General features: G+C 38.7%; 1 protein-coding gene and 1 pseudogene across 2 annotated transcripts in view; one reads left to right on the forward strand and one right to left on the reverse strand.

The window, feature by feature from the left end:
* RIOK1 (RIO kinase 1) overlaps positions 1 to 16,488 on the forward strand; it is a 34,185-nt gene extending 17,697 nt beyond the window's left edge. For both annotated transcript variants that reach the window (XM_037045373.1, XM_037045374.1), the window contains exons 6-17: positions 2,182 to 2,274; positions 3,463 to 3,575; positions 3,676 to 3,756; positions 4,980 to 5,066; positions 5,716 to 5,853; positions 6,097 to 6,200; positions 6,419 to 6,525; positions 9,620 to 9,685; positions 10,829 to 10,948; positions 11,751 to 11,804; positions 13,387 to 13,539; positions 14,984 to 16,488. In XM_037045373.1, coding sequence (XP_036901268.1) covers positions 2,182 to 2,274; positions 3,463 to 3,575; positions 3,676 to 3,756; positions 4,980 to 5,066; positions 5,716 to 5,853; positions 6,097 to 6,200; positions 6,419 to 6,525; positions 9,620 to 9,685; positions 10,829 to 10,948; positions 11,751 to 11,804; positions 13,387 to 13,539; positions 14,984 to 15,094 — 1,227 coding nt within the window. In that variant the 3' untranslated portion in view covers positions 15,095 to 16,488. The remainder of the gene's footprint in view (positions 1 to 2,181; positions 2,275 to 3,462; positions 3,576 to 3,675; positions 3,757 to 4,979; positions 5,067 to 5,715; positions 5,854 to 6,096; positions 6,201 to 6,418; positions 6,526 to 9,619; positions 9,686 to 10,828; positions 10,949 to 11,750; positions 11,805 to 13,386; positions 13,540 to 14,983) is intronic.
* On the reverse strand, positions 9,958 to 10,042 carry LOC118986489 (uncharacterized; annotated as a pseudogene).
* Positions 16,489 to 23,819: the final 7,331 nt, after the last annotated feature.

Genomic DNA, 23,819 nt, shown 5'->3' on the forward strand with positions numbered 1-23,819 from the left:
TATATTTTGACTTTACAAAATACATTTTTAAGCTTATTATATTTCTTTCCCTATTTTGTTTTTAAACTGTTTTTCATATGCCCTTTCTAGTCCCCTAACTTGGCTACCTACTAGTTTTGCAGAAGCCCAGGTCTCTATCTAGATTTCTGTGTTCAGCCAGCTTACACTCCTGCTGTTTATCTGTGCAGTAGAGAGGGAGTGTAGTTATTGCCTGTTCACTCACTTTCCTTTCATTATCTTTCAGTTGCCACTCTTTGTAGTTTGGGTTTTAGCCCTGCATTCTTTTAAGGTTATTTTGTTTGTATAAGCCTTAGGTTTCTGGCATGGCCACAGCCACCTCGTTGAAGGATAGACCCTAGAGTAGTGATTGTCAATCTTTTTCATCTCATGGCACACGTAAACGAGTAACTAAAATTTTACAGAACACCAAAACATATGCAGGGGTGGGTGAAAGTACACTTACAGTTGTTTTTATGAAAAAAAGACACTCCAGTTATGATTATTACAATAGGTTTATTAACTCAAGAGTGTCACAATGCACCCCGACTGTTGTGGCTCAGTTGGTTGGGCATCATCCCACAAAGCAAAAGTCAATTAGATTCCCAGTCGGGGCACTTACTTGGGCTGCGGGTTCAGTCCTCATTAGGGCTATGATAAGCAGCAACTGATCAATATTTCTCACCCTCTCTGTCTACCTCCCATTCCTTCTCTCTAAAATTAAATAAAATCTTTTTTAAAAGGTGACAGTGCAACTGTAAACATACCGTTACCACCCCTGAGTTATATTTTTTGCCAGTCTGACAAAAACATAAGTATAATTTTGATTCATTCACACCGGGCAGCTATTGTTATATTGGCTATCATTTTTTTATGTGACAATCTTAATGGAAGAGATCAGTGCCCCTGACTATGTACTCAGGTATTGCATGTTTTAAAAATTCTAGTGGCACACCAGTTGAAAAATCGCTATTCTCATATAGTTAAATTTGGCCATTTGACACTGGCTCACTTAATGGAGCTGAAGGGGCCGCCTGAGCCATGAAGAGCTTATGCAGCTGTCCCGCAGAATTGCGTATAAATATGTGGTTGCTTCATCTTCAGACATTGACAGGAGCAGACTTTAATACATTGCCTTGTGTTTGTTAAAGAAGACTTTTGAGTCTTTTTTACTCAAAGCTGATTGCTCTGACTTTGAAGGAGACCCTTCCCAGGATTACTCATCTATAGCAAGGGGCCATAAACTCTTTTAAAGAGCTAAAGGATAAATACATTAAGTGTTGTGGCTGACAATCCTTTTTTATTTTTTTAAGAAAATTTTTAAATAAAAGATTTTATTTATTTATTTACTAATTTTTGGAGAGAAGGGGGAAGGGAAGGAGAGAAACATCAATGTGAGAGGGAAACATCGATCGGCTGCCTCTCATAAGTGCCCTGACCAGAATGGAACCTGTAACCCAGGCATGTGCCCTGATTTGGAGTCAAACTGTCACATTGCCCAACCAACTGAGCCACATTAGTCAGGGCACAATATATTTTTTTAACAACTATTTTAAAGTGTAAAAAACCATTCTTAGTTTGCAGGCTGTAGAAATACAAGCCACAGCCTGGAGATCACTCATGAGCTGTAAGGTGCTGACCCGTGGTTCATAGAGAGTGGCCATTGAGCACTTGAAATGTGGCTGATACAAACTAAGACATGCTATAAATGTAAAACACACCATATCTTTAAGACAGGGTGAAAAACGGAATATTAAATCTTTCACTAGTAACTTTTTAATGTCAATTACATACTAAAAAGGTAGTATTTTAGATATATTGGAATAAATACATCTAAATGTATTATCTTTTAATTCTTTTAATGTGACTAGAAAAATGTAAAATTGCTTACATAGTTTACATAATATTTTTATTAGCAAATGCTGGTCTAGAGTCAATTATTGCCTCTTTTGGACTTGGTAGCCTTTGATTTCTATGACTGAATGAACTTATTGGTGTATTATCTCTCTGATTCCTTTGGCCCTCACCTCCTGTTCTCTCTGCTAAAAATTAGACTAAATAAAAACACCATAATAGCAATTCTCATTTCGCCAGCCAGGATTTCATGGTACAGTTAAGCTCTTCAGTTTATTAATTGTCGGGTTCTTCAATATCTTTCTGAACCTTCTATTTTTTTTTTTTTAGGTGTTGGATCCCAGAACACGAATGATATTATTCAAGATGTTGACTAGAGGAGTGATATCAGAGATAAATGGCTGCATTAGCACAGGAAAAGAAGTAAGCTTTTCTTTGGATGCCTGAGTGTTTTCATGTTAGTTCTTATTTCAGATAACAAATGAAATGAAGGCACTTAGAAATAAAATGTGCCTTTAAGCCCTGGCTGGTGTAGCTTGGTGGATTGAGCACAGGCCTGCAAACCAGAGGATCACAGTTTGATTCCCAGTCAGGGCACATGCCTGGGTTGCAGGCCAGTTCCCTGCAGGCCACCTCCCAATAGGGGCACACTAAAGGCAACCATACATTGATGTTTCTCTCCCTCTCTCTTTCCCCTCTAAAGATACATGAATAAATAAAATCTTTTTAAAAATGTGCCTTTAAAAGGAAAAACTATATAAGCTAAGATAGTTTAATCAGTATTTTTAAAAATGGCTTTATTAATATTTATAGCTAGGTAGGAAGCTGTGCACATAATTGTGCCTTTTCACTGCTGTTACTTTACCACATTGTTGAATCCAACTAGTTGTGCTCAGCAGTACTAATGGTCAGGTTACTACAGGCCTGAGTCCTAATCAGAGGGTTAATAAAAGGGGTGGGGCTTATGGCCTAGTTTCTATGGGTCAGCTATTGTCTCTCATTTTTTTATATATGGATATGCAGAAAGACAAACATGGTGTTTTTTAATTAGTAAGGTTTTTTAAAAGATTTTATTTATTTTTAGAGAGAGGGGAAGGGAGAGAGAAACAGGGAGAGAAACATCAGTGTTCGGTTGCCTCTCACATGCCCCCTATTGGGAACCCGGCCTGCAACCCAGGCATGTGCCCTGACTGGGAATCGAATAGGTGACCCTTTGTTTCACAGACCAGCACTCAATCCACTGAGCCACACAAGCCAGGGCTAAATTAGCAATTGATTCTATGGGAAACAGTTCTCAGTAAAATTTAATTTATAAATCATGAGACATAAGGATGTCTTCAGATATTTTTCACATGTCTGAGGTATAAAAATGTTTGAAACCACTTCTCACGTGTATTTAAGTTGGATTTTACATGTACGTAATTTGGAGCTCTATTTATTGTACCTTTTAATTCACATATTCAGAAGATCACAGTGTTCTTCATGCGTATTATTTCAGTTAACTTGACTTTTTTAACTTTTGAGGATAGAATCAAATAAATTGAAAAAGTAAAATACTGTTTGTATTTATTTAACACAAACATAATTTTCTTTGGTTTTGACTTAAAATAGGCTAATGTATACCATGCTAGCACAACAAATGGAGAGAGCAGAGCAATTAAAATTTATAAAACTTCTATTTTGGTGTTCAAAGATCGGGACAAGTATGTAAGCGGGGAATTCAGGTGAGCTCAGATGTATTTTTTCCAATTGACTTAGTTTCTGAATCCTGAAAAAAAAACTAGAATGGAATGATTCAAATAACAAATGTTTTTTATATTCAAGGTTTCGTCATGGCTACTGTAAAGGAAACCCCAGAAAAATGGTGAAAACTTGGGCAGAAAAAGAAATGAGGAACTTGATCAGGTGACTATCTGGGGGTGTGTCTGTGCTGTGCCCTGGGCATTGGCCTCAGCTCTTCCCTGCTGGCAGATCCCAGGGGGGTCTGTTCAAAGATAGGGACACAGTAGGGCTAGATTCTGTTAGACCTGCTGAGGTAAGCTGAAACACACTTGGACAAGGAGGAGCTACCTTATGTTGTCTGCTTAAAAAACCCATGATATTCACATTTATACAGCAAGGCCGGATCATTTAAAGAGCCGTAGAAGCCACGTAAAAATGTTTAGAATTTGTACTCAGGATAATAAAGAGCTGTTAACAGGATTTTAAACAGTGAAGTGACTTAACTCAGTTGGTGAGAATGGTGCATCATTTTTAAATAGGTATTAAGAGTTTCAGAAAGTTTTGTTAGATTCAAAACTCTTTGTTTATTGGTTTCCTTTTCTTCTTTCAGTCCAATTTTAGACAAATTTCTATATTCTTTAAGCTGACACCTTCTAATACGCTGTACACAGATGACACACTGGCTTTTTTAGTATTAAGCAGGTACTGATGCTTGTCTTGAAAGCCCTTCTGAAATCTGCATGTACTTAGTTAGCTATTAGGTATGAGTCCAACTAATCATTGTTTTTGCTAATCGTTGTTCAGGCTTATCAACTCAAAAGACCATTGCAGATGTAACTGCTATGTTTTGTCAGCTCTAAGACTCACATGTTTTCCCAGTTCAACATCTATGGAATTGGATAGAGTATTTGGGAAAGCCACATATAGAGGCCTTGGGATGTTGTGGTTGGATTGCCACTGTTTTGTTGTTCTTGGTAGTGCATGATGGTGCGACTTTAAATCACTAATGTCGTAATAGCTTTTGAAATACGATAGTACAATTGAGAAGCCCTGGTGTCATTTTCTTTTTTTAAAAAAATTTTATTTACTTATCTTTAGAAAGGAAGGGAAAGAGAGAGGGAGAGAAATATCAATGTATGGTTGCTTCTCATGTGTCCCCTGCTGGGAACTGGCCCCTGCTGGGAACTGGCCCCTGCTGGGAACTGGCCTGCAACCCAGGCATGTGCCCTGAGTGGGAATCAAACCTCGATTGTGTGGTTCGCAGACCCGCGCTCAATCCACTGAGCTACACCAGCCAGGGCGATTTTGTAACAGCAGTATTAATCTTGTGTACTGCAGCTATTGTGATTTCTTTTAGATGTTGTTTTGACTTTTTATTTGTCCTTTTGTCTGTTTTAATATCACAGGCTAAACACAGCTGGGATCCCATGCCCAGAACCTATCCTGCTAAGAAGTCATGTTCTTGTCATGGGTTTCATTGGTAAAGATGACATGTGAGTATGTAGAGGGCCTAATAGTTACATGCTCAGAATTATATTTCTAGGTGCTTTGAATTACTCAATATGTGAATATTTTCTATTTAAATAGCTCATTTTTATCTTGGAATATTTTTTACTACTCTTTCCCACCATATTTAGTGCACAGAGTTATTCATTTATTTTACTGATATGGCTCAGTTGTTTGGGCGTTGTCCTGCAAAGTGAATGGTCACAGGTTTGATTCCCAGTCAGGGCGTGTGCCTGGGTTGTGGGCTGGGTTCCTGTTGGCGTGCATGTGAGAGGCAGCTGATCAGTGTATCTCACATTGATGTTTCTTTCCCTCTCTTTCTTCTTCCTTTCCCTTCACTCTAAGAATATATAAATAAAATATTTTTAAACATTTATTCTATGTTTTTAAGTTTCAAAATGCTTCAGAAGAACAAAGTTCACTGGGGTTTTTTTGTTTTTTTTTTTGAGAATAATTTTGTGCAGTAAGCTGGGGAAGCACCTGTTGGTTGACAGCTTTTTGGAATGGTACATCTGTAGTGAACCAGATTGTGCAGTGATGAGTTGTAGAAGAGAAGTGCCTATAAAAAATGCGGTTTAAAGCAAGAAAACTTGTCGTGGTCACGTTATCTTCTTGTTCATTTTATTCTTATTAAAGGCCAGCACCACTTCTGAAAAATATCCAATTATCAGAATCCAAGGCTCGGGAGTTGTACCTGCAGGTCATCCAATACATGAGGATAATGTATCAAGATGCCAGACTTGTTCACGCGGATCTCAGTGAATTTAACATGCTGTGAGTGGGTTTTTTCTCTTAGGAATGTCCCATAAGTCATTTCATGTCCTTTAAAAAAATAAACCCCAGTCCAAGGTGCCATGCTAAATTCAAAAGTATTAAAGTTGGCTTCCACATGGTCACGGTGTAGGATGTATTTCCTGCCTTTGGTGACCTTAGTCATTGAATTGAGCCCTCATGTTATCATAAGGGAATGTGCACCTTGCCGATGTCTCTCAGAGTCTCTGCCTCTCTGGCCCACAGGTGCAGTGGTGGGGGTGTGTACGTCATTGACGTTTCTCAGTCCGTGGAGCATGACCACCCACATGCCTTGGAGTTCTTGAGAAAGGATTGTGCCAATGTCAATGGTGAGTAGAAATTTTAATTTTTTACCAGCTTATTTGTGTGTGTTAGTTCTGTACTCTGAAGCTGGTGATATAAAATGTTGGGACTAAGTCGTTCAATGCATGACACTTATACGATTAGCTGTCAGATAGTATATGTTCATTTTTGTGTTTTCTGTAAAGTTGTTGGAATAATAACCTTTTCTCTAGTAAAGCTGTCACAAATGTTTTCCTCCTGACAGACTTCTTTCTGAAGCACAACGTTGCTGTGATGACTGTGCGGGAACTCTTTGAATTTGTCACAGACCCGTCAATTACGCAGGAGAACATGGATGCTTATCTCTCAAAGGTGAGATGGGGTAAGGAAGGAAAAAAAAACAGAAAATAGCAGTAGTAATTAGCCTTTATGTGTCACTTCTGAGGACTCAAATTGCCCAGCATAACTTTTGTTCATTTGACAGCTTCTTGAGATCTTACCCTGATTTCACAGCTTGGGGAATCAAAAGTATAGTAAAAAGCCAATGGTAAAGCCAGATTTTAAGTGTTAGGCAAGATTACATAGACTGTCGAAGTTATAAACATTTAATAAGAAACCTGTTGTTAGCTTTTGGTCATTAATTCCTTTCCCTTGTTTCTCAGAGGCCTTTCTGGATCACACAATTCTTAAAAAATGTGGTAAAATATACGAAATATAAAATTTACCATTTTAACCATTTAAGTGTACAGTTCAGTGGCAGTAATTAAGTTCATGTTGTGCAACCATCACCACAATTCATCCACAAAATGTTTATATCTTGTGAAACAAGCTGTTTCACAAGGTAAACACTAACTCCCCATTTCTCCCTCCTCCCAGCCCATTCTCCTTTTGGTCTATGATGCTGACTGCTGACGTAAGTGGAATCATACACCATTAGTTTTTTTCAGCTGACTTATTTCACTTGGCATAATGTCCTCAAAGTTCATTCATGGCGTGGGATGTGTCAGAATTCCCTTCTTTTGAAGATGGAGTAATAATGCCATTGTATGTACATACCACATTTGTTTATCCATCCATCCATCCATGAACAGTTTGGTTGCTTCCACCTTTTGGCTGTTGTTGAATAGTGCTGCTGTGAAGATAGGTACGCAAATATCTCTTCAAGACTCTGCTTTCAGTTCTTTTGATGTAGACTCAAAGGTGAAATTACTGGCCCTGGCCAGTGTGACTTCTTTAGTTGGAGCATTGTCCTGTGCACCAAAAGGTTGCAGCTTCGATTTCCAGTCAGGGCACACGCCTAGGTTGCAGGCTCAGTCCCCAGGTGGGGCGCACACAGGAGGTAGACAGTCGATGTTTCTTTCTCTCTCTCCCCCTCTCTCTCTCTCCACCCCCCCCCCCAAAATTGGTAAATGTGTCNGGGCACACGCCTAGGTTGCAGGCTCAGTCCCCAGGTGGGGCGCACACAGGAGGTAGACAGTCGATGTTTCTTTCTCTCCCTCCCCCTCTCTCTCTCCACCCCCCCCCCCAAAAAAAATTGGTAAATGTGTCCCTCAAGCCAGGATTTAAGGGGAAAAAGTAGAATTAATTACTGGATCATATGGTAATTCTACTTTTAACTTTGTGACTAACACCCATGCTATTTTCCTTAGTGACTGCACCATTTTACATATCCATCAACAATGTACAAGGGTTTTGATTTTGTTTTACTTTTGTGGGGTTTTAGGTTTTTTTGAGTAGCTGTCCTGATAAGTACGAGGTGGTGTCACATAGTTTTGATATGCATTTCTCAAATATTGTTCAGTGTCTTATCATGTGCTTATTAACCATTTGTATATCTTCTTTGGTAATGTGTCTATTCAAATTTTTTGTCCATTTTTTAATCAAATTTTTTTATTTTTAGTGAAAGGAATTCTTTATGTATTCTGAATACTAGTAACACCATATGATTTACACATATTTTTCTCCCGTTCTGTAGGCTGCCTTTTTACTCTGTTTATTGCATCCTTTGAAGCACAAGGTTTTAATTTTGATATCTAGGTTTTCTGTTTTTTCTTGTTACCTCTCAATTATAGAATATTGAACACGTGGCATATATGCCCCGACACAGGTTTTCAAACTTTATCATATCTTTTCATGTTTTCTTTCCTTGGAATGCCTTCCCATTTCTATCCTTGCTTATCTTTCTTTGTTGAATGAACTTTAAAGCTCAGTTCAGAAAGCGTTCTTGAGAAATCAGGCAGAAATAATTATTTCCAGAAGTTGTGCAGGCATCCCTCAGGATCCAAGGAGAACTGGTTCCAGGACCCTTCTAGAGGACACCAAAATCCAAGGATGCTCAATCCCTTAGATAGAAGGGCATAGTATTTGCATATAACCTACACATAACTGCCTGTATACTCTAAATCATGTCTAGGTTACTTATAATTCCTAATGAAATGTAAATGCTATATCAGTAATTGTTATATTGTATTATTTAGGAAATAAGGACAAGAAAAAGTTTGTACGTGTTCAGTACATATGCAGTCATCATAGGCCTAAATATAGTGTACATGTCAGCAATGCAGTTAACACTCTTTTTGGATATTTTCAGTCCAAAATTGGTTGAATCTGAGGATGCAAAACCCATGGATACAGATATATAGCTATGGAGGGCCAATTGCAGTTTCATGTTATGTAACCATTATAGAAGTAGAGAGAAGGAATTTGTCACTCTTTACTAGACTATTAACTCTTGAAAGACAGGGATTTCATTGTTGTGTTACCTGTACCTAATTAACACCTGGCAATAGTAGGTAATCCCGTATGTTACATGAATGACTAAATATCACATCATTTTTATTCCTTAACTCTAACACTAATTTTAGTATCTGATCTTAAAACAAAAAGCCACCTAGTACCGTTCATTCTTTTTTCTGTATATTCTAAATAGAGTAGAGAGCAAATCTTCAGTTTCACAGTGTTATAAGCCAAAAGAATCCTGTAGAACCTTTGTCATATTTTAGCGTCAGTCATTGTTCAGATTGCTTTTGTTAGTGGCTTATGCTGCAGCAGCATTAGAGCTGTATACTCAAATGAGAGGATAATCTACTCTCTTTGATTCCCTTCACTGACTGCTCAAGAGTTAAGGATTGGTTCTTTCATTCTTTGGGTCTCAGTTTTCCTTTAGTAAATATTTTGGTAGTTGTTTAAAAATTTGTAGGAGTAGAATGCTTTTGAGGAAGGAGCTAAGGATTCCCTGAGGCTAGCCAAGTATGATTTATTTTGTTACTTTTGGGTCAATGGCAGTCTTTCCGGTGAGGTCTAACATGGAGAGCTAACATGACCACTGGAGTACACCAAGTCCTTTATTTTGTGAAGAGGCGATACCAAGAAAGATTAGAATAGACTTGGTTGGGAAATGGATGTGTCTTATGTAGGTTGACTGTGAAGGAAAGTAATTGTTTTTGTTTGTTTGTTTTTTGTCAAGGCCATGGAAATAGCATCCCAAAGGACCAAGGAAGAAAGGTCCAGCCAAGATCATGTAGATGAAGAGGTAAGAGTTACCATCTGTCCACAGCCTTAGGAAACACTTGTGCTATGAGGTCTTTTTAAAAGTATTGTTAAGGTGCCCTGACTGGTATGGTTCAGTTGGTTGGGTGTCATCCCAGAAAGCAAAAGATTACTAGTTCACTTCCTTCCTGGGTCAGGGCACGTACCTAGGTTCAAGGTTTGGTCCCTGGTTGGGGCGCATGTGAGAGGCAACCAATTGATGTTTCTCTCCCACATCACTGTTTCTCTTCCTGTCTTTCTCCATCCTTCTCTCTCTAATAATATATAAATATTTTTCAATTAGCAATAATCGCGCCTCGGATAAACCTCATTGGCTACGATACTGCCACTGCGCAAAGCTAATAATATATAAATATTTTTTAAAAATATTATTAAGGCATGAACTTGCTTTTAATAGGTAAGCAGTTTTTAAAAATATTTCCTTGAGATGTAATATGTACCAACATTATTCCACTCAGCAACCCATTAGCCCATTGTTCTAGATTGAAAACATTTTAAAGAATCTGCTAGAGTATATGATTCAACAAAGACAAGCCTGTTTCAATTTTCAAATGTAGATTTTTAAATGACTTAAATGTTGATTGCAGTAACATTGTACATTTTCAATATTTATGTTTGGTTGAAAAAACATTTTAATTTTGGGAGTCAGTGTACTGTTTTGTGAAGGTGATCTATAGGTAGCTTTATTTTATTTTTTTAAATTTTCATAGCTATTAGTGTCCTGGATAAATATAAGGTACCCTGTATTTATCAGCAGTTCTGAACCTTTTTTCACGGTAGCAGAGTGGACGATATTCCTGTGTTAGGTGTTCCTTTGTAAGGCACAGCCAAGTAATTACATTCCTTTTTCTCCCACTCAGAAAAGAAATTTGTAATGCAAAGGAGGAGAAAGAAATGTTATTCTAAGGGTAACCTTAAATCATATTTAGTCTGTTATCGTTGGTAACACATTACTTTTTGCATAGCACATGCAACACTGGCCTGTGCAGACAGCCTGGCTGAACATTAGTGTTGTAGATGATGGTGGATTCTTTTTTTATTTTTTTATGACTTGATAGGGGGTGAGGACGCTGAGTGAAAGTAAGAAATTTATGTTTCAGTTTTACTTTTCTTTTGTATTTGTTAGGTGTTTAAACGAGCATATATTCCTAGAACCTTGAATGAAGTAAAAAATTATGAGCGGGATATGGATATAATGATGAAATTGAAGGAAGAGGACATGGCCATGAATGCCCAGCAGGATAATGTGAGTAGCTGGCTTTATGTGGAGCTGGTGTCCCAGGCCCACAGTCATGAATGCCGGCTTCTAGTGTAGTGAGGTGGCTGATTCCCTTTGCACTAACATGTCCTTTGTGCACATTGGATGTAAAAAGGGGGTTCATTGGTATTTATGAAAGAAAATGACACATTTGAATGAGTCTAAAACTACAGTTGTAGAAAAGGAAAATTTATATAAAAGTCTAGGATATTATGCTGGATCCATTAATAGATATATTTTAGGGTCTAGAAATTTTTTTTTGTTAAAGGGCCATATAGTAAATATTTTAGGTTTTGTAGGCCAAGAAGCAAAATTGAGGCTGTTTTATAGATCATTATAAAAACAAAAATTTAGAAAAAAAAATTTTTGCCAAATTTTCTCCAAATTTTTGTTGATAAAATAAAAAATACTTTAATAATAATTGATCACAGCTTTCCATGATTCAGGTCTACCAATGAGGTAACAATGGGGTTATTTTGGGGAGGAGAATATTTTTCACCTCCTTGAAATTCAAAGAGTTTTCATCATCAAATTCATCCCAAATGTTCATCGGTAGAAACCATCATATTGTCAGTGGGATTTGGCCTTTTGGCTGGAATAAGCTGATATTGGACAAGATTAACACCCATGATATACTACTTTTTTTGTTACTGTGAGATAAGTTTTAGGCATGTTTTTATAATCCCACAAAATACCATTTAGCCCATAGTGTTCTTTATTAATATTGGAGTGTGTTATTTCATTGTCTAGTTTTATGTTAATTTTTGTTTTTTTTCTTTGTGGTTACAAGATTCTGTACCAGACTGTCACAGGATTGAAGAAGGATTTGTCAGGCGTTCAGAAGGTATGAAGAATATTTGTTGCTATTTATTTATGTGAAAACTCTTAAAGGGTATAAAATTTAGTGTAGTATTATTAGAATTAACAATGATATAGCTCTTAGAATATACACTTGCAAAGCCTATGACATTTTCAGAAATACTGTTTTTGTGTTTGTTCTTTTTAACCATAGACTGAAGTACAAAAATTTATGGTTTATTTTTCATTCTCTGTCTGAATTTTTCTGTGGTTATAGCCAAGGCATTGATCCTTTTTGTATCCTGGTCTTCATTTGTGAAGTTATTAACGATAACCATGTACTTGATGGTTTTACAGCCAGCCTAAAAGCATGTATGAGGAGCAGTCTCAGGAGTTTAACAGTCGTACAGTGCTGGATTTCTGTAATGTTACATTCTTAAAAACAACCTTGTTCTGTTTTACATTTTAGAATGGTGGGGACTAATTCTAGTTTAAGCAGTAATAAAGGCAGTTTTTATTTCTTTTAATGTTTTTAGTTAAAGGCTTAAATATGAAGGGTCTCAGTTTGCTCTTTGAAAATTTACTTTGTCATCTTTGTAAAGAATTGCCTTTTAGATGTTTGGTTCTTTTCTTAGAAAACCTCTTTTTAAAAAGTCCTTCCTGCTGCTTTAAAAACTAAACTTCAGGGAAAAGAAAAATTTCTTTTGCTTAAATATCATCCTTCCTCTTTTTTTTTAAGGTTTTATTTATTTATCTTTTAGAGAGGAAGGGAAGGAGAGAAGGAGAGAAATATCAATGAATGGTTGCCTCTCATGAGTCCCCTGCTGGGAACTGGCCTGCAACCCAGGCATGTGCCCTGACTGGGAATCGAACCGCGATTGTGTGGTTCGCAGGCCCACGCTCAATCCACTGAGCTACACCAGCCAGGGCTTCATCCTTCCTCTTGATCAAACACAATAATTTTTGCTTGAAATTTGATTCATAGGAAAACAGCTGTAAATTTATCCAAATAAGTATTTGTTACTTCTGTCTGTATTTCACAGTCATCCCCGCATTGCAGTGTTTCAGTCAATAGCGGGCCATATACATATGGTTGTGGTCCCATCAGAGTAGAATGGAGTAAAATTCCTATCACCTAGTGGTGTAAACGCATCATAGTACTAACTAACACATTACTCACGTGTTTGTGGCAGTGCTGGTATAAACAGACCTGCACTAACAGTCATATAAAAGTATAGCACGTGCAGTTACAGCAGTAGTTTTGTACATTTGCAGTGACAAAATCCCCGACAGTGCATCTCTCTGAATGTGTCCCCATCATTATCCACCTATGTCTGTACTTCCAAATCCCAACTCAGCCTCCTTTTCTGAAGTAGAACAGTTTTGTTGCTCTGGTTCATCAAGTAAAGCCCCAGTTTCTTCATTTGAGTATGTTCTGGAGCCTTACTATAATGGCTACTTCTAAACTTCCTCCTTAATGTTGATTCTGTGGTTTTGATATTTTAGTACAGACTTCTGCTTTTCAAAGTTTATTTGGAAGGCTAAAATCTGAATTGTGGCATTAACGCATTGAATAACAGTAGATAACCAACTGGTTTGGAATAATATGGTTCTGAAATATTTTCAAGGTACCTGCACTCCTAGAAAATCAGGTTAAGGAAAAGAATTGTTCTGATTCAGAAGATGCTGGAACCTCTGAGTGTTCTGACACAGCTTCTGAAGAGCAAGGAGACCATGCCTGCTCCAGGAAACCCACCACTGACGTTGAAGTTGATAAAAAGGTTAGCCAAGAATAAAAATTCCCTTGTTCTCTACCATGGCAGCATAGCCACTGTCCCTTTGTTCAAGTATCTAGATTATGGTGGCCGAAAACATTATTGATCAGTAAATACCTCTAACTATAGCCCTAAGGATGAACTTTGTTTTTGGTGGTAGTATCTAGAGATTGGGCTTCTAATGGGAGCTCCTTGGGCACTACCCTGGGAGAGGACACACTGAATTCAATACATTGATTAAAAATGATTGTCATGCACTTGAAGTACAAATGATGTCAGAGTTGCCTTATGGTGAGATACTGAAGAACCATTAAATGGGGGATTTACAGCCCAGAGTTTCCAGATTCTAAAAGACTATTTCTTCCACTCCTAGCTGTACAAAAGAGACACTAATGGTTGAATGATACCTTATAGCTGTGTAACTATTACTCTTCATTCTTACCTTAATCTTTTAAAATTTGTAAAGTTGGGTCTTAATACTTCTGAGCAACATATCCAACATGTTGTTACTACATTTTTCTCTCTTTGTCTACTGGAAATAAATATTTTTTCTCTTTTCAACTTTTATTTCTATTAGAATATTAAACTTGTACCATATTTTTGAACCATAAGACACACTCAGGTTTTAGAGGGGGAAAATTTTTTGAAGCAAAAAATGTGGTCAGATATTTAATAACATAAATAACATAATATTTCACCAATGTAAATGTAAACAATTCAACAGTAGCATTAACAATCATTATTCCTCCCAAATGGGGGGAAGGGTACATCTTATAGTCTGAAAAATATGGTAGTTACAAACTTTTAATAATGTCCTCATGGATATTTCTGTTTGGCTGTCTTCGAATTTCTATTAGGATACCTTTAAAAAAGTTTTATCTCAGCCCTGGCCCGGTTGCTCAGTTGGTTAGAGTATTGTCCCAATACGCCAAGGTTGCAAGTTCAGTCTCTAGTCAGGGCACATATGAGAATCAACCAGTGAATGCATAAATAAGTAGAACAATAAATTGATGTTACATTCTTTTGCACTCTCTCTTCCTCTCTCTCCCCTCCCACTTTAAAATCAATAAATTTTTAAAAATATTTTTTAAAGACAGTTTTATCCCAAATTCTACCACCAAACCATAATTTTTATTTTGTAACACTTTTTTATTCTCTTATATCTATCTTTTTATTTAATTGTAGCAATATGCATAGTCCAGTGAATGGAATTTTCTTATAAAAAGAAAACCTCATCTTTTAAAATAGTGCTTTTCTACTGCTTTAAAATCTGCTAAATGTCAGGAAAAAAAGGAAAATTTATTTTGTTTGAATACTGTCTTTCTCTTAATTGAATTAATAGTGTTACTTGAAATTTGATCCATAGGAAAACAGATGTGAAGTTATCCAAATAAGTCTGCTTTTTACTTTTATCTGTATTTCACAGATATTTTTTGCTTTTGTTTTACAGGAGAGAAAAAAGATGGTCAAGGAAGCCCAGAGAGAGAAAAGAAAAAACAAAATTCCTAAACATGTGAAAAAAAGAAAGGAGAAGACAGCTAAGACAAAAAAGAGCAAATAGACCAGAACTATATTATGTGCAGTACTTTGCCATCAGTTGCTTTTCTTGCCTGTATGTTAAGCTGCATCTATGACATGGGATATCGATTTTAACCAAATGGGTATTATGACAGTGTCTGAAGACTGATTCAAGTGTTCTCATGCAGTTATGTAGAAAAGCTCTTAGCTGTGTTTTCTAGATCCAGTCACTGGCTCCATCTGGTATTGATAGAGAATTTATTTAAGCTGTTTTAATGAAGAACTTTATACAATATTATTTTTATATATATTTTTCTCCTCCAGTATGTTTTTTGAAGCATCATAAATATTTAAATGTAATGAATGTCCACCACTTTTATGTAAGTGTAAAGGCACTTTGGACAAATTCGCAGCAGCTGTTTTGCTTTGTTTGCACATGCTAAAGACCTATCTGAAATCATATGATTAAAACCATGGTATGTATAAAAGGAATTTCACTTATAGAGAATTCATCTGGCTATTAATATAATCATTCACTGCAACTTTGTTCTGTGTACATTGATTATTTATAAAGCACTTTTCATCTTTAATATTCTTTTTTGAGCTAGGACCTCCTAGTTTTTAAGCTATTTCATGTTCATCTTTTTTGGCATTTTCATTCATTCATCATATATTTTAGTATTGGAGGTGCTGGGGATACAGCAGTAAATAAAGCAAACAAAAATTGCTACCTTTGGGTAGTTTACATTTTAATAGGCAGACGACATTAAACAAAATAAGTAAAAACAGTATCAGCAGGTGGGGGAGAAATATTGCAGAGAAGAGAGAATGCCTGGGGGAGAAGTAAATTTGCCCTTTTAAAATAGGCCACACTGAGGCTATATTTGAACACATACTTGAGGAGTAATCATGTGCATTTCAGGAGAGAAGAGGATCCCAGGCGAAGCAAACAGCAAATGCAAAGGCCCTCAGTTAGAAATATGCCTGAAATGTTCCAGAAAGGAGGCTGGAGCTTTATAACCAAGGGAGAAAATAGATGAAATCAGAAGATGTTAGGCTATTAAAGGGGTTTTGGTAGCAGAGAAATAAGGTCTGACTTCTCTTTTGAAAGATCACTGTCACTGGCCTCAGGAGAATTAAGGAAATGAGGGTGGGAGAACAGTTGGATATTAATTGTAGTAACCCACAGGAGAGATGATGGTGGTGATGACTTGCTCTAGGAGAATAGCAGGGGGCATGAAGACAAGTGATTGGATTCTAGATAGAACACAAAAGTGGAATGAAGTAGATGTGCTAGTGACTATATGAGGAGTATGGAGAAAGAATGAAGGATGACATCGGGGATTATGACTAGCAATTGAGAGAGGACTGGAATTGCCACCTACTGTGTTGGAAAGGAATGTGGGTGAAGCAGGTTTGGGTGAAAGGGAGTAAGAGGGTGAGATGCCAAAAAGGCACAAATATTGGAAGAAATCAATTTTTCTATTACCGTATATTTTACAGTAGAAATTATTGCATTAGCCCTTGAAACAATTTCCATAAATAAACTTAGTTTCCTTTAAACTGAAGCTTGTGCCTGTTTGAGAGTTGATGGGTTACTGGGGGTTGGCAGGGAAGGTTTCAGCTGAGCTTTTAAAATCTTCAGTCAAATTTATTGTGTTCACAATAGAATATCCTCCCCTCTTGGACTTTAAAAAAATAAGAATATGGAATAAAATTTCAATGAAACAGTCACCCCAGTGAAATATTCTACAGTTAACAAAAGAGAATACAAGCCAGATTCACTAATTCTGTGTACTTTAGGGGATTTTTATCTTCAAGAAATTCTAGTTCTTGTATTTGGTCTTATTCTGACAAGGCTTGTGTTTGTTTGTTTTTCCAATCACAGTTGACATTCAATCTATTAGTTTAAGGTGCCCAACATAGTGGTTATATATTTCTATAACTTATCAAGCGATTCCCTCAAAATTCTAGTACCCACTGGCCCCATGTATAGTTACTACAATATTATTGGCTGTATTTCCTATAGTGTACATTCACATCCGTGACTATTGTAACTACCAATTTGTGCTTCTTAATCCCTGCACCTTTTTCACCCAGCCCTCAACTCCGTCCCATCTGGCAGCCACCAGTTTCTTAGACTCTGAGTTAGTTTGTGTGTTTTTTTCATTTATTCTGTTCTTCAGATTCCACAGATAAGTGAAATCATAGGATATTTGATTTAGTACACTTGGCATAACAGCCTCTACGTCCATTCATGTTGCAAATGGTAAGATTTCATTCTTTTTACGGCAGGTAATAATACTCTTCCGGAGGGCGTGTCCCTTGGGGTACGCGCTCCCCCAACTAGGTGAGTGTTCTAGGAACCCTTCTGTATCAGTGTACCAGCTGATGTTGTGAGAAGCTGTGTTCTGCTTCTGCAAATGTATTTTTGAAGACTATCGATGCATTTTCCCATTTCATGCTGGATGATTTATAGGTGCACTGGCCCACATCACACTGAATGTTCTTTGACCAAAAGCAGCAAGACCCCTGTGCCCCACCCTCCTGTTCACCTGATGTCACCTCAAGTGATATTTTTTATTGTTTCCCTGGATGAAAAAAGTCCTCAAAGGGAAACATTTTGCCAGTGTGGAAGAGTTGAAACAAAAGCAGCAGAAGCACTAAACAGCATCAAAATTGACAAGTTCAAAAACTTTTGAGCAGTGGAAAAAATTCTTGATAGGTGTAATGCATCAAATAGAGTACTTTCGAAGGTGACTGAAGTTTAAACATACAAGCATACACAATTTTTTATAAATTCTGGGGTGGTTTTTGGGTCCCCCGCTCATATGTACCACATCTTTAGACAATTGCCTATTGGTGGACACTTAGATTGCTTGCATACTGTGGCTACATGAAATATCCTTTATCTCTTGTTATGTTATAGCCTTTGTTTTTACGTATATTTTGTCTAAGTATGGCTACCCCAGCTTTTTAAAATTTCCATTTGCATGAAATACCTTTTCCATTCCTTTATTTCCAGTCTGTATCTTTCAATTTCAAGTGGGTCTCTTATAGACAAGCATATGTATGAGTTGTTTTCTTAACCATTCAGCTACCCTCTGTCTCTTTCAGTTGGAACATTTAATTCACTTACAATTGAGGTGATTATTGATAGGTATGTAGTTATTGCTATTTTATCCATATTTATCTTTTCTTTTTTTTAAAGAAGCCCCTTTAACATTTCTTATAATATTTGTTTGGTGGCGATGAACTTCTTTATCCTTTATCATTTTCTTACCTAAGGAGCTCTTTCTGTCTTCGATTCTAAATGACAGCATTGCTGGGTAGAGTGATCTTGGTTGTAGGTCCTTTTTTTTTTTAAAGATTTTATTTATCTTTAGAGGGGAAGGGAAGGAGAGGAATATCAATGTATGGTTGCCTAACATGAGTCCCCTGCTAGGAACTGGCCTGCAACCCAGGCATGTGCCCTGACTGGGAATCGAACCGCGATCATGTGGTTCGCAGACCCTCGCTCAATCTACTGAGCTACACCAGCCAGGGCTTGGTTGTAGGTCCTTGCTTTTCATGACTTGAGTACTGTTTGCCAGGCCCTTCCAAACTGCAAAATTTCTGTTGAAGAATCAGCTTAGTCTTCTGGGAGCTCCCTTTGAGTAACTTTTTCCCTTGCTGACTTTAAGATTCTTTGTCTTTAACCTTGGCATTTTAATTATGATGTGTCTTGCTGTGGCCTCTGTGTATTCATCTTGTGGGATGAACACACTCTGCACTTCCTGGAATGGTGTGTCTATTTCGTCCACCAGGTTAAGGAACTTTTCAGTCATTGTTTATTCAAATAAGTTTCAATCATTTGCTCTCTTCTCCTGGTCCTTCTGTGGTGCAAATGTTACCCTTGATGTTCCACAAGCCCTTTAAACTATCCTCATTTTTTAAAATTCTTTTTTCTTTTTGCTGCTCTGATTGGAGTTTTCTGCTACCTTGTCTTCAGGTTGCTGATTTGATGCTTTATTTAATCTGATGTTGATTCTATCTGTTCTTCATTTCTGCCCTTTTTTATGGTTTCTATCTTTGTCGAAGTTCTCACTGACTGTTCTTTCCTTAAGTTCATTAAACATTCTTATAACTAGTGTTTTGTACTCTGTATCTGGTGATTGATTGCCTCCATTTTATGTAGTTTTTTCTGGAAATTTCTCTTGTTCTTTTATTTGGGATATGTTTCTTTCTGTCCTTATTTTGGCTGCCTCCCTGTGTTTGTCTCTATGGATTAGGTAGATCTGCCAAGTCTCCCAGATTTGGCAGGGTGGCCTAATGTAGTAGGTGTTCAGCGAGGCTTAGTGGCACAGTCTCTCTGGTCATGTGAGCTGGGTGCTCCAGGGGTGTCCTTTGTGTGGATCGTGTGTGCCCTCCTGTTGTAGTTGAGCCTTGATTGCTGTTGGCATGTCAGTGGTTGGGATTAACCCTCAGGTTGACTGGCTGTGTGGACTGGTCATGACAGCAGTGAATGAGCTGTTGTGTGAGGGCTGACCCCACAGAGTGAGATTCGATACAGCAGGGCTCTGGTGCCTGCCGAGTCCACGCTTTGAGTCTGTTGTCTATGGAGCTAATTGGGTGATGCTCTATGGTGGTCTAAAGCCAGCCAGTGGGTGTCTTGGTTCTGAGGTTTCTTGGGAAGGGCTTCATTGCAGGCTTAGGTTAGCAGCTGCCTGTGCCTAGGCCAGGGCAACCTGGTAGAAGCTACAAAGTGATATGCAGTTACTAGCTACCTATGCTGATACCAGAGGCACCTAGAAGAGGATATGCTGTGAACCACAGCTGGCTACTGCTGGTTTCAGGCTGGGGGCTGCTTAGCAAGAGGTACAGGGAACACTGAGGCCAGACGGTACTTGTTTGGAGTTTGTGGACCTTTGAGAGATTTTAGGAAAGTCCACAGCTCAGGCTGAGGCTGGCCACGTATGAGTAACAGCCTCTGAAAAAGATTCAAGCCTGTGTGTAAGTTGGGTGGGGCAGGTTCTCAGGGAATCACCAGGGTGTGGCAAGTTTGATGGGGACTCAGATTTGGTGCCCAACTGCACTTGCAGGCTGGGTGGGAGGAGGGTTCAGCAAAGGAGTAAGAGCACCTGTCAGCCCTTTAGTTCCCAGAGACCTTACCCCTCACTCTGAAGCCAGACAGTTCAGTTTCTCCCCATACATTTCTGGTGCTTTTTGAGTTTGTGCCCTAGCACTGGAGCTCAAAAAGTGACTCTTAGCAAGTAAATCCACGCGTAGATCGTTTAGAGAACACAAGGACCTAGAGCAGCCCTCTGACTCACCTGGGCTGGATGGACTCCCCACTGCTTTTCAGTTCCAGCTGTTGTGGGGGGTTTTGTTCCCAGCACTTGTTCCCAGATAACCTCCCCACACCTGAGATATCCCTCCTTACCCATAACCACCACACCTGGGTGTGGGACCAACCCATTTTGGGTCTCCACCCCTCCTGCCAGTCTTAACGTGGCTTCTTTATGTCCTAAGTTATAGTTCTGTTCAGCTAGTCTTCAGGTAGTTCTCAAGGGCCCTATAATTTAGCTGCAATTTTGTCATAATGTGGGGAGGCAAGCAGAGTGTTTACCAATTCCGCCTTCCATCTGCTACCTGCCATCTTGACAGGTAGCCTGACAGTGTGTATTTGTACTAGGTGGTAAAGCTCCTCAGAGCTACCTTTTGGTGAACCTAAAGCAGTTCTGTTTGGAGTCAATTTTGCTTGGACAAAAGCAGTGTTCGCAGAATTTAGGGACGATTCATTTTCACCTGGCTACCAGAAGGAGGTGGCTTGTAAAATGTCAAGATTTGGGTTTTAGGGGGATTCTAATCTGAAGAACGTTTTCCCATAACTCTCTTGCTGAAGTGGCGTGTATCCCTGTTTGGATTCTGGGCCCTAGTCTGTAGCTGAGTAGTCACCACTGTAGTATTCTTGCCAAACTTGTCTGAAACTATTTCTCTTAATTCCATCCTTCTAACCGGAGGCTTGGAAGAAGAAGCCTATTCTTAGGTAGACTTATAAGGCTACTTGCTGACTGATTGCAGTTTAATTTTGAGTGGTTGGCAGATTTTAGTGTCCACAAATTATTGTTGCATAGTTACTGTTCGAAGAGATGAGGTTTGGGTCTCTTGGTCCAAAGGTTGGGATGTAATTTTGCCAATTGCAGATATATCTGACTTTCTGTCACATTTTGTTGATTTTCTCATCCCTTCAAATAATGCAGGTGTTTCTAAAAGTTTACCGTGGACTGTGCCTTCTCCCACAACCAAGTTTGAATGCAACAAAGGTTTAGTAAACAAAGACGCAGCCAAAGAACAGGAAATTGAACTATATGGAAGTCCAACAACAACAAACCGTTCAAACGGGAATGGTAAGAGAGGCAGAGCCAGCAGCAAAGCAGGGTTGGGCAGGAAAAATCTCCCGACCCAGTTGAGCAGGCAGCCGTGGTAGCAGCGCTGACCCAGTGAGGGTGCGGGGACAGGCTGGCCGTGATCACACATTCATGCGCAGTTAAACCAGCAGAGGAGTGAGCAGTGAGACGGACCGACCATGGTACCACATTCACATACAGTGGGATGGACCACGCAGCCCCGGCGGTGGCAGCAGCCACGGGAGGCAGCAGAGGGGGCCGCCATTGCTTTCTTTTGACCCCGCCTCCACATACAGCATCACAACCCAGCAACTGAGTTGCCCTGCCCTGGTGAACACCTAGGGCTCTGCTCCTCATACGTAACAGGCACAAACAGTCCGAAATATGGCTCAAGAAGAATTCAAAGCCCCAGAGCCGATAATTCTAAGCGACCAAGAGATAGCCAAACTTTCATATGCACAGTTCAAAATACTGGTGATCAGGATGCTCAGAGAACTGGTTGATTATAGTCACAAATTAGAGGAACATATGAAGGCTAAACTAATTGAAACGAAGGGAAATGCACGGGAAACCAATAGTGATGGAAAGGAAACTGGGACTCAAATCAATGGAGGAGACCAGAAGGAAGAACAAAACATCCAACCAGAAAAGAATGAAGAAACAAGAATTCAAAAAAATGAGGAGAGGCTGAGGAACCTCCAGGACATCTTTAAACGTTCCAACATCCGGATTATAGGGGTACCAGAAGGGGGAAAGAAACAGCCACAAGTGGAAAACTTATTTGAACAAATAATAAAGGAGAACTTCCCCAGTCTGGCAAAGGAAATAGACTTCCAGGAAATCCAGGAAGCTCAGAGAGTCCCAAAGAAGTTGGATCCAAGAAAGAACACACCAAGGCACATCATAATTACATTACCCAAAATTAAAATGAAGAAGAGTATCCTAGAAGCAGCAAGAGAGAAGGAGACAGTCACCTACAAAGGAGTTCCCATCAGACTGTCAGCTGATTTCTCAAAAGAGACCTTACAGGCAAGAAGGGGCTGGAAAGAAGTATTCCAAGTCATGAAATCCAAAGACCTACATCCAAGATTGCTTTATCCAGCAAAACTTTCATTTAGAATGGAAGGACAGATAAAGTGCTTCTCAGATAAGGTCAAGTTCAAGGAGTTCATCATCACCAAGCCCTTATTATATGAAATGCTAAAGGGACTTATCTAAGAAAAAGAAGATGAAAAATATGAACAGTGAAAGGACAGCAAACTCACAGTTATTAACAACCACACCTAAAACAAAAGCAAACCAAGAGGACAGCTAGATCAGGAGTGGAACCATAGAAATGAAGATCACATGGAGGGTTAGCAATAGGGGAGTGGAAGGAGGAGAAGAGGGGAGAAGGCACAGAGAATAAGTAGCACAGACGGTAGGTAGAAAATAGGGGGAGGGCAAGAATAGTAGGGGAAATATAGAATCTAAAGAACTTGAGACACGTGGTCATAAACTAAAGGGGGGAATGGTGGGGGAGGGGTTATGCAGGGTGAAGGAATGAAGGGGCGGAATAGAACAACTGTAATGGTATAATCAACAAAATATATATTTTTAAAAAATGGGGAAAAAATTAAAGTTTACTGTGAGAAACCTGGATAATATCTTTGAACCACAAAATCAGTTATTTCCTATGCTGCTCAAGTTCTTATTCTTCCTCTGCTAAAGCAGGTCAGGAACAGGACTTTCACTGGCGCAGAAGCTTCGGCGTTCTAGCGTGACCTAGGAGTGAAAGAGCAGGACCCAGGCAGCTGTGGGCCTAGGTCTGATGAAGTGTGCCTCCATGGTTCTGGACTGACACCATGTTCTCTTCAGCTTTATAACTTGTTGCAGGTGGACTCAAGAAAAACTTTACAGTTTGGTGCTAAGAATTGTGTGAGAAGATTTCCACTTTTCATGGCTTTGTTTCTATTTTTTAATTCAGTGCAAGCAGCTTGTTGTGTCTTGATTGCAGCTGTATCCTGTTTTGTGGCTGTATTTCATTAGCATTTTGCCTCAGAAAATGAGTTGGAAAAAAGTCCTTTAGAAGCTGGTACAAGTGCAATGTAAAGACATCTCAACTGTCATGGGCTCTGAATAATGACATTTCTAAAAAATCCTTTTCATTGCCAAAAGCTTGACAGGTTTTCTAATTTCTAGTTGCCTAAGTACCTAGTAAATAGACTATGAACAATCAGAGCTTTGCCTTGATTTGGGGGGTTTACCTTTTAATGATGAAAGAACTGCAAGGATCAGCAGCTAGAACAAATTCTCCAAGTGTAGCTTCCCGTGAAGATGTTTTGTGACCACGTCAAAAGGATAAGTTTTCAGCCATCAGTAATTGTAAAGCAAGAGCTC

The sequence above is a fragment of the Sturnira hondurensis genome, unplaced genomic scaffold (genome assembly GCF_014824575.4).
Source record: "Sturnira hondurensis isolate 20B ecotype Veracruz unplaced genomic scaffold, ASM1482457v3 Scaffold0004271, whole genome shotgun sequence".
Classification (NCBI taxonomy): domain Eukaryota; kingdom Metazoa; phylum Chordata; class Mammalia; order Chiroptera; family Phyllostomidae; genus Sturnira; species Sturnira hondurensis.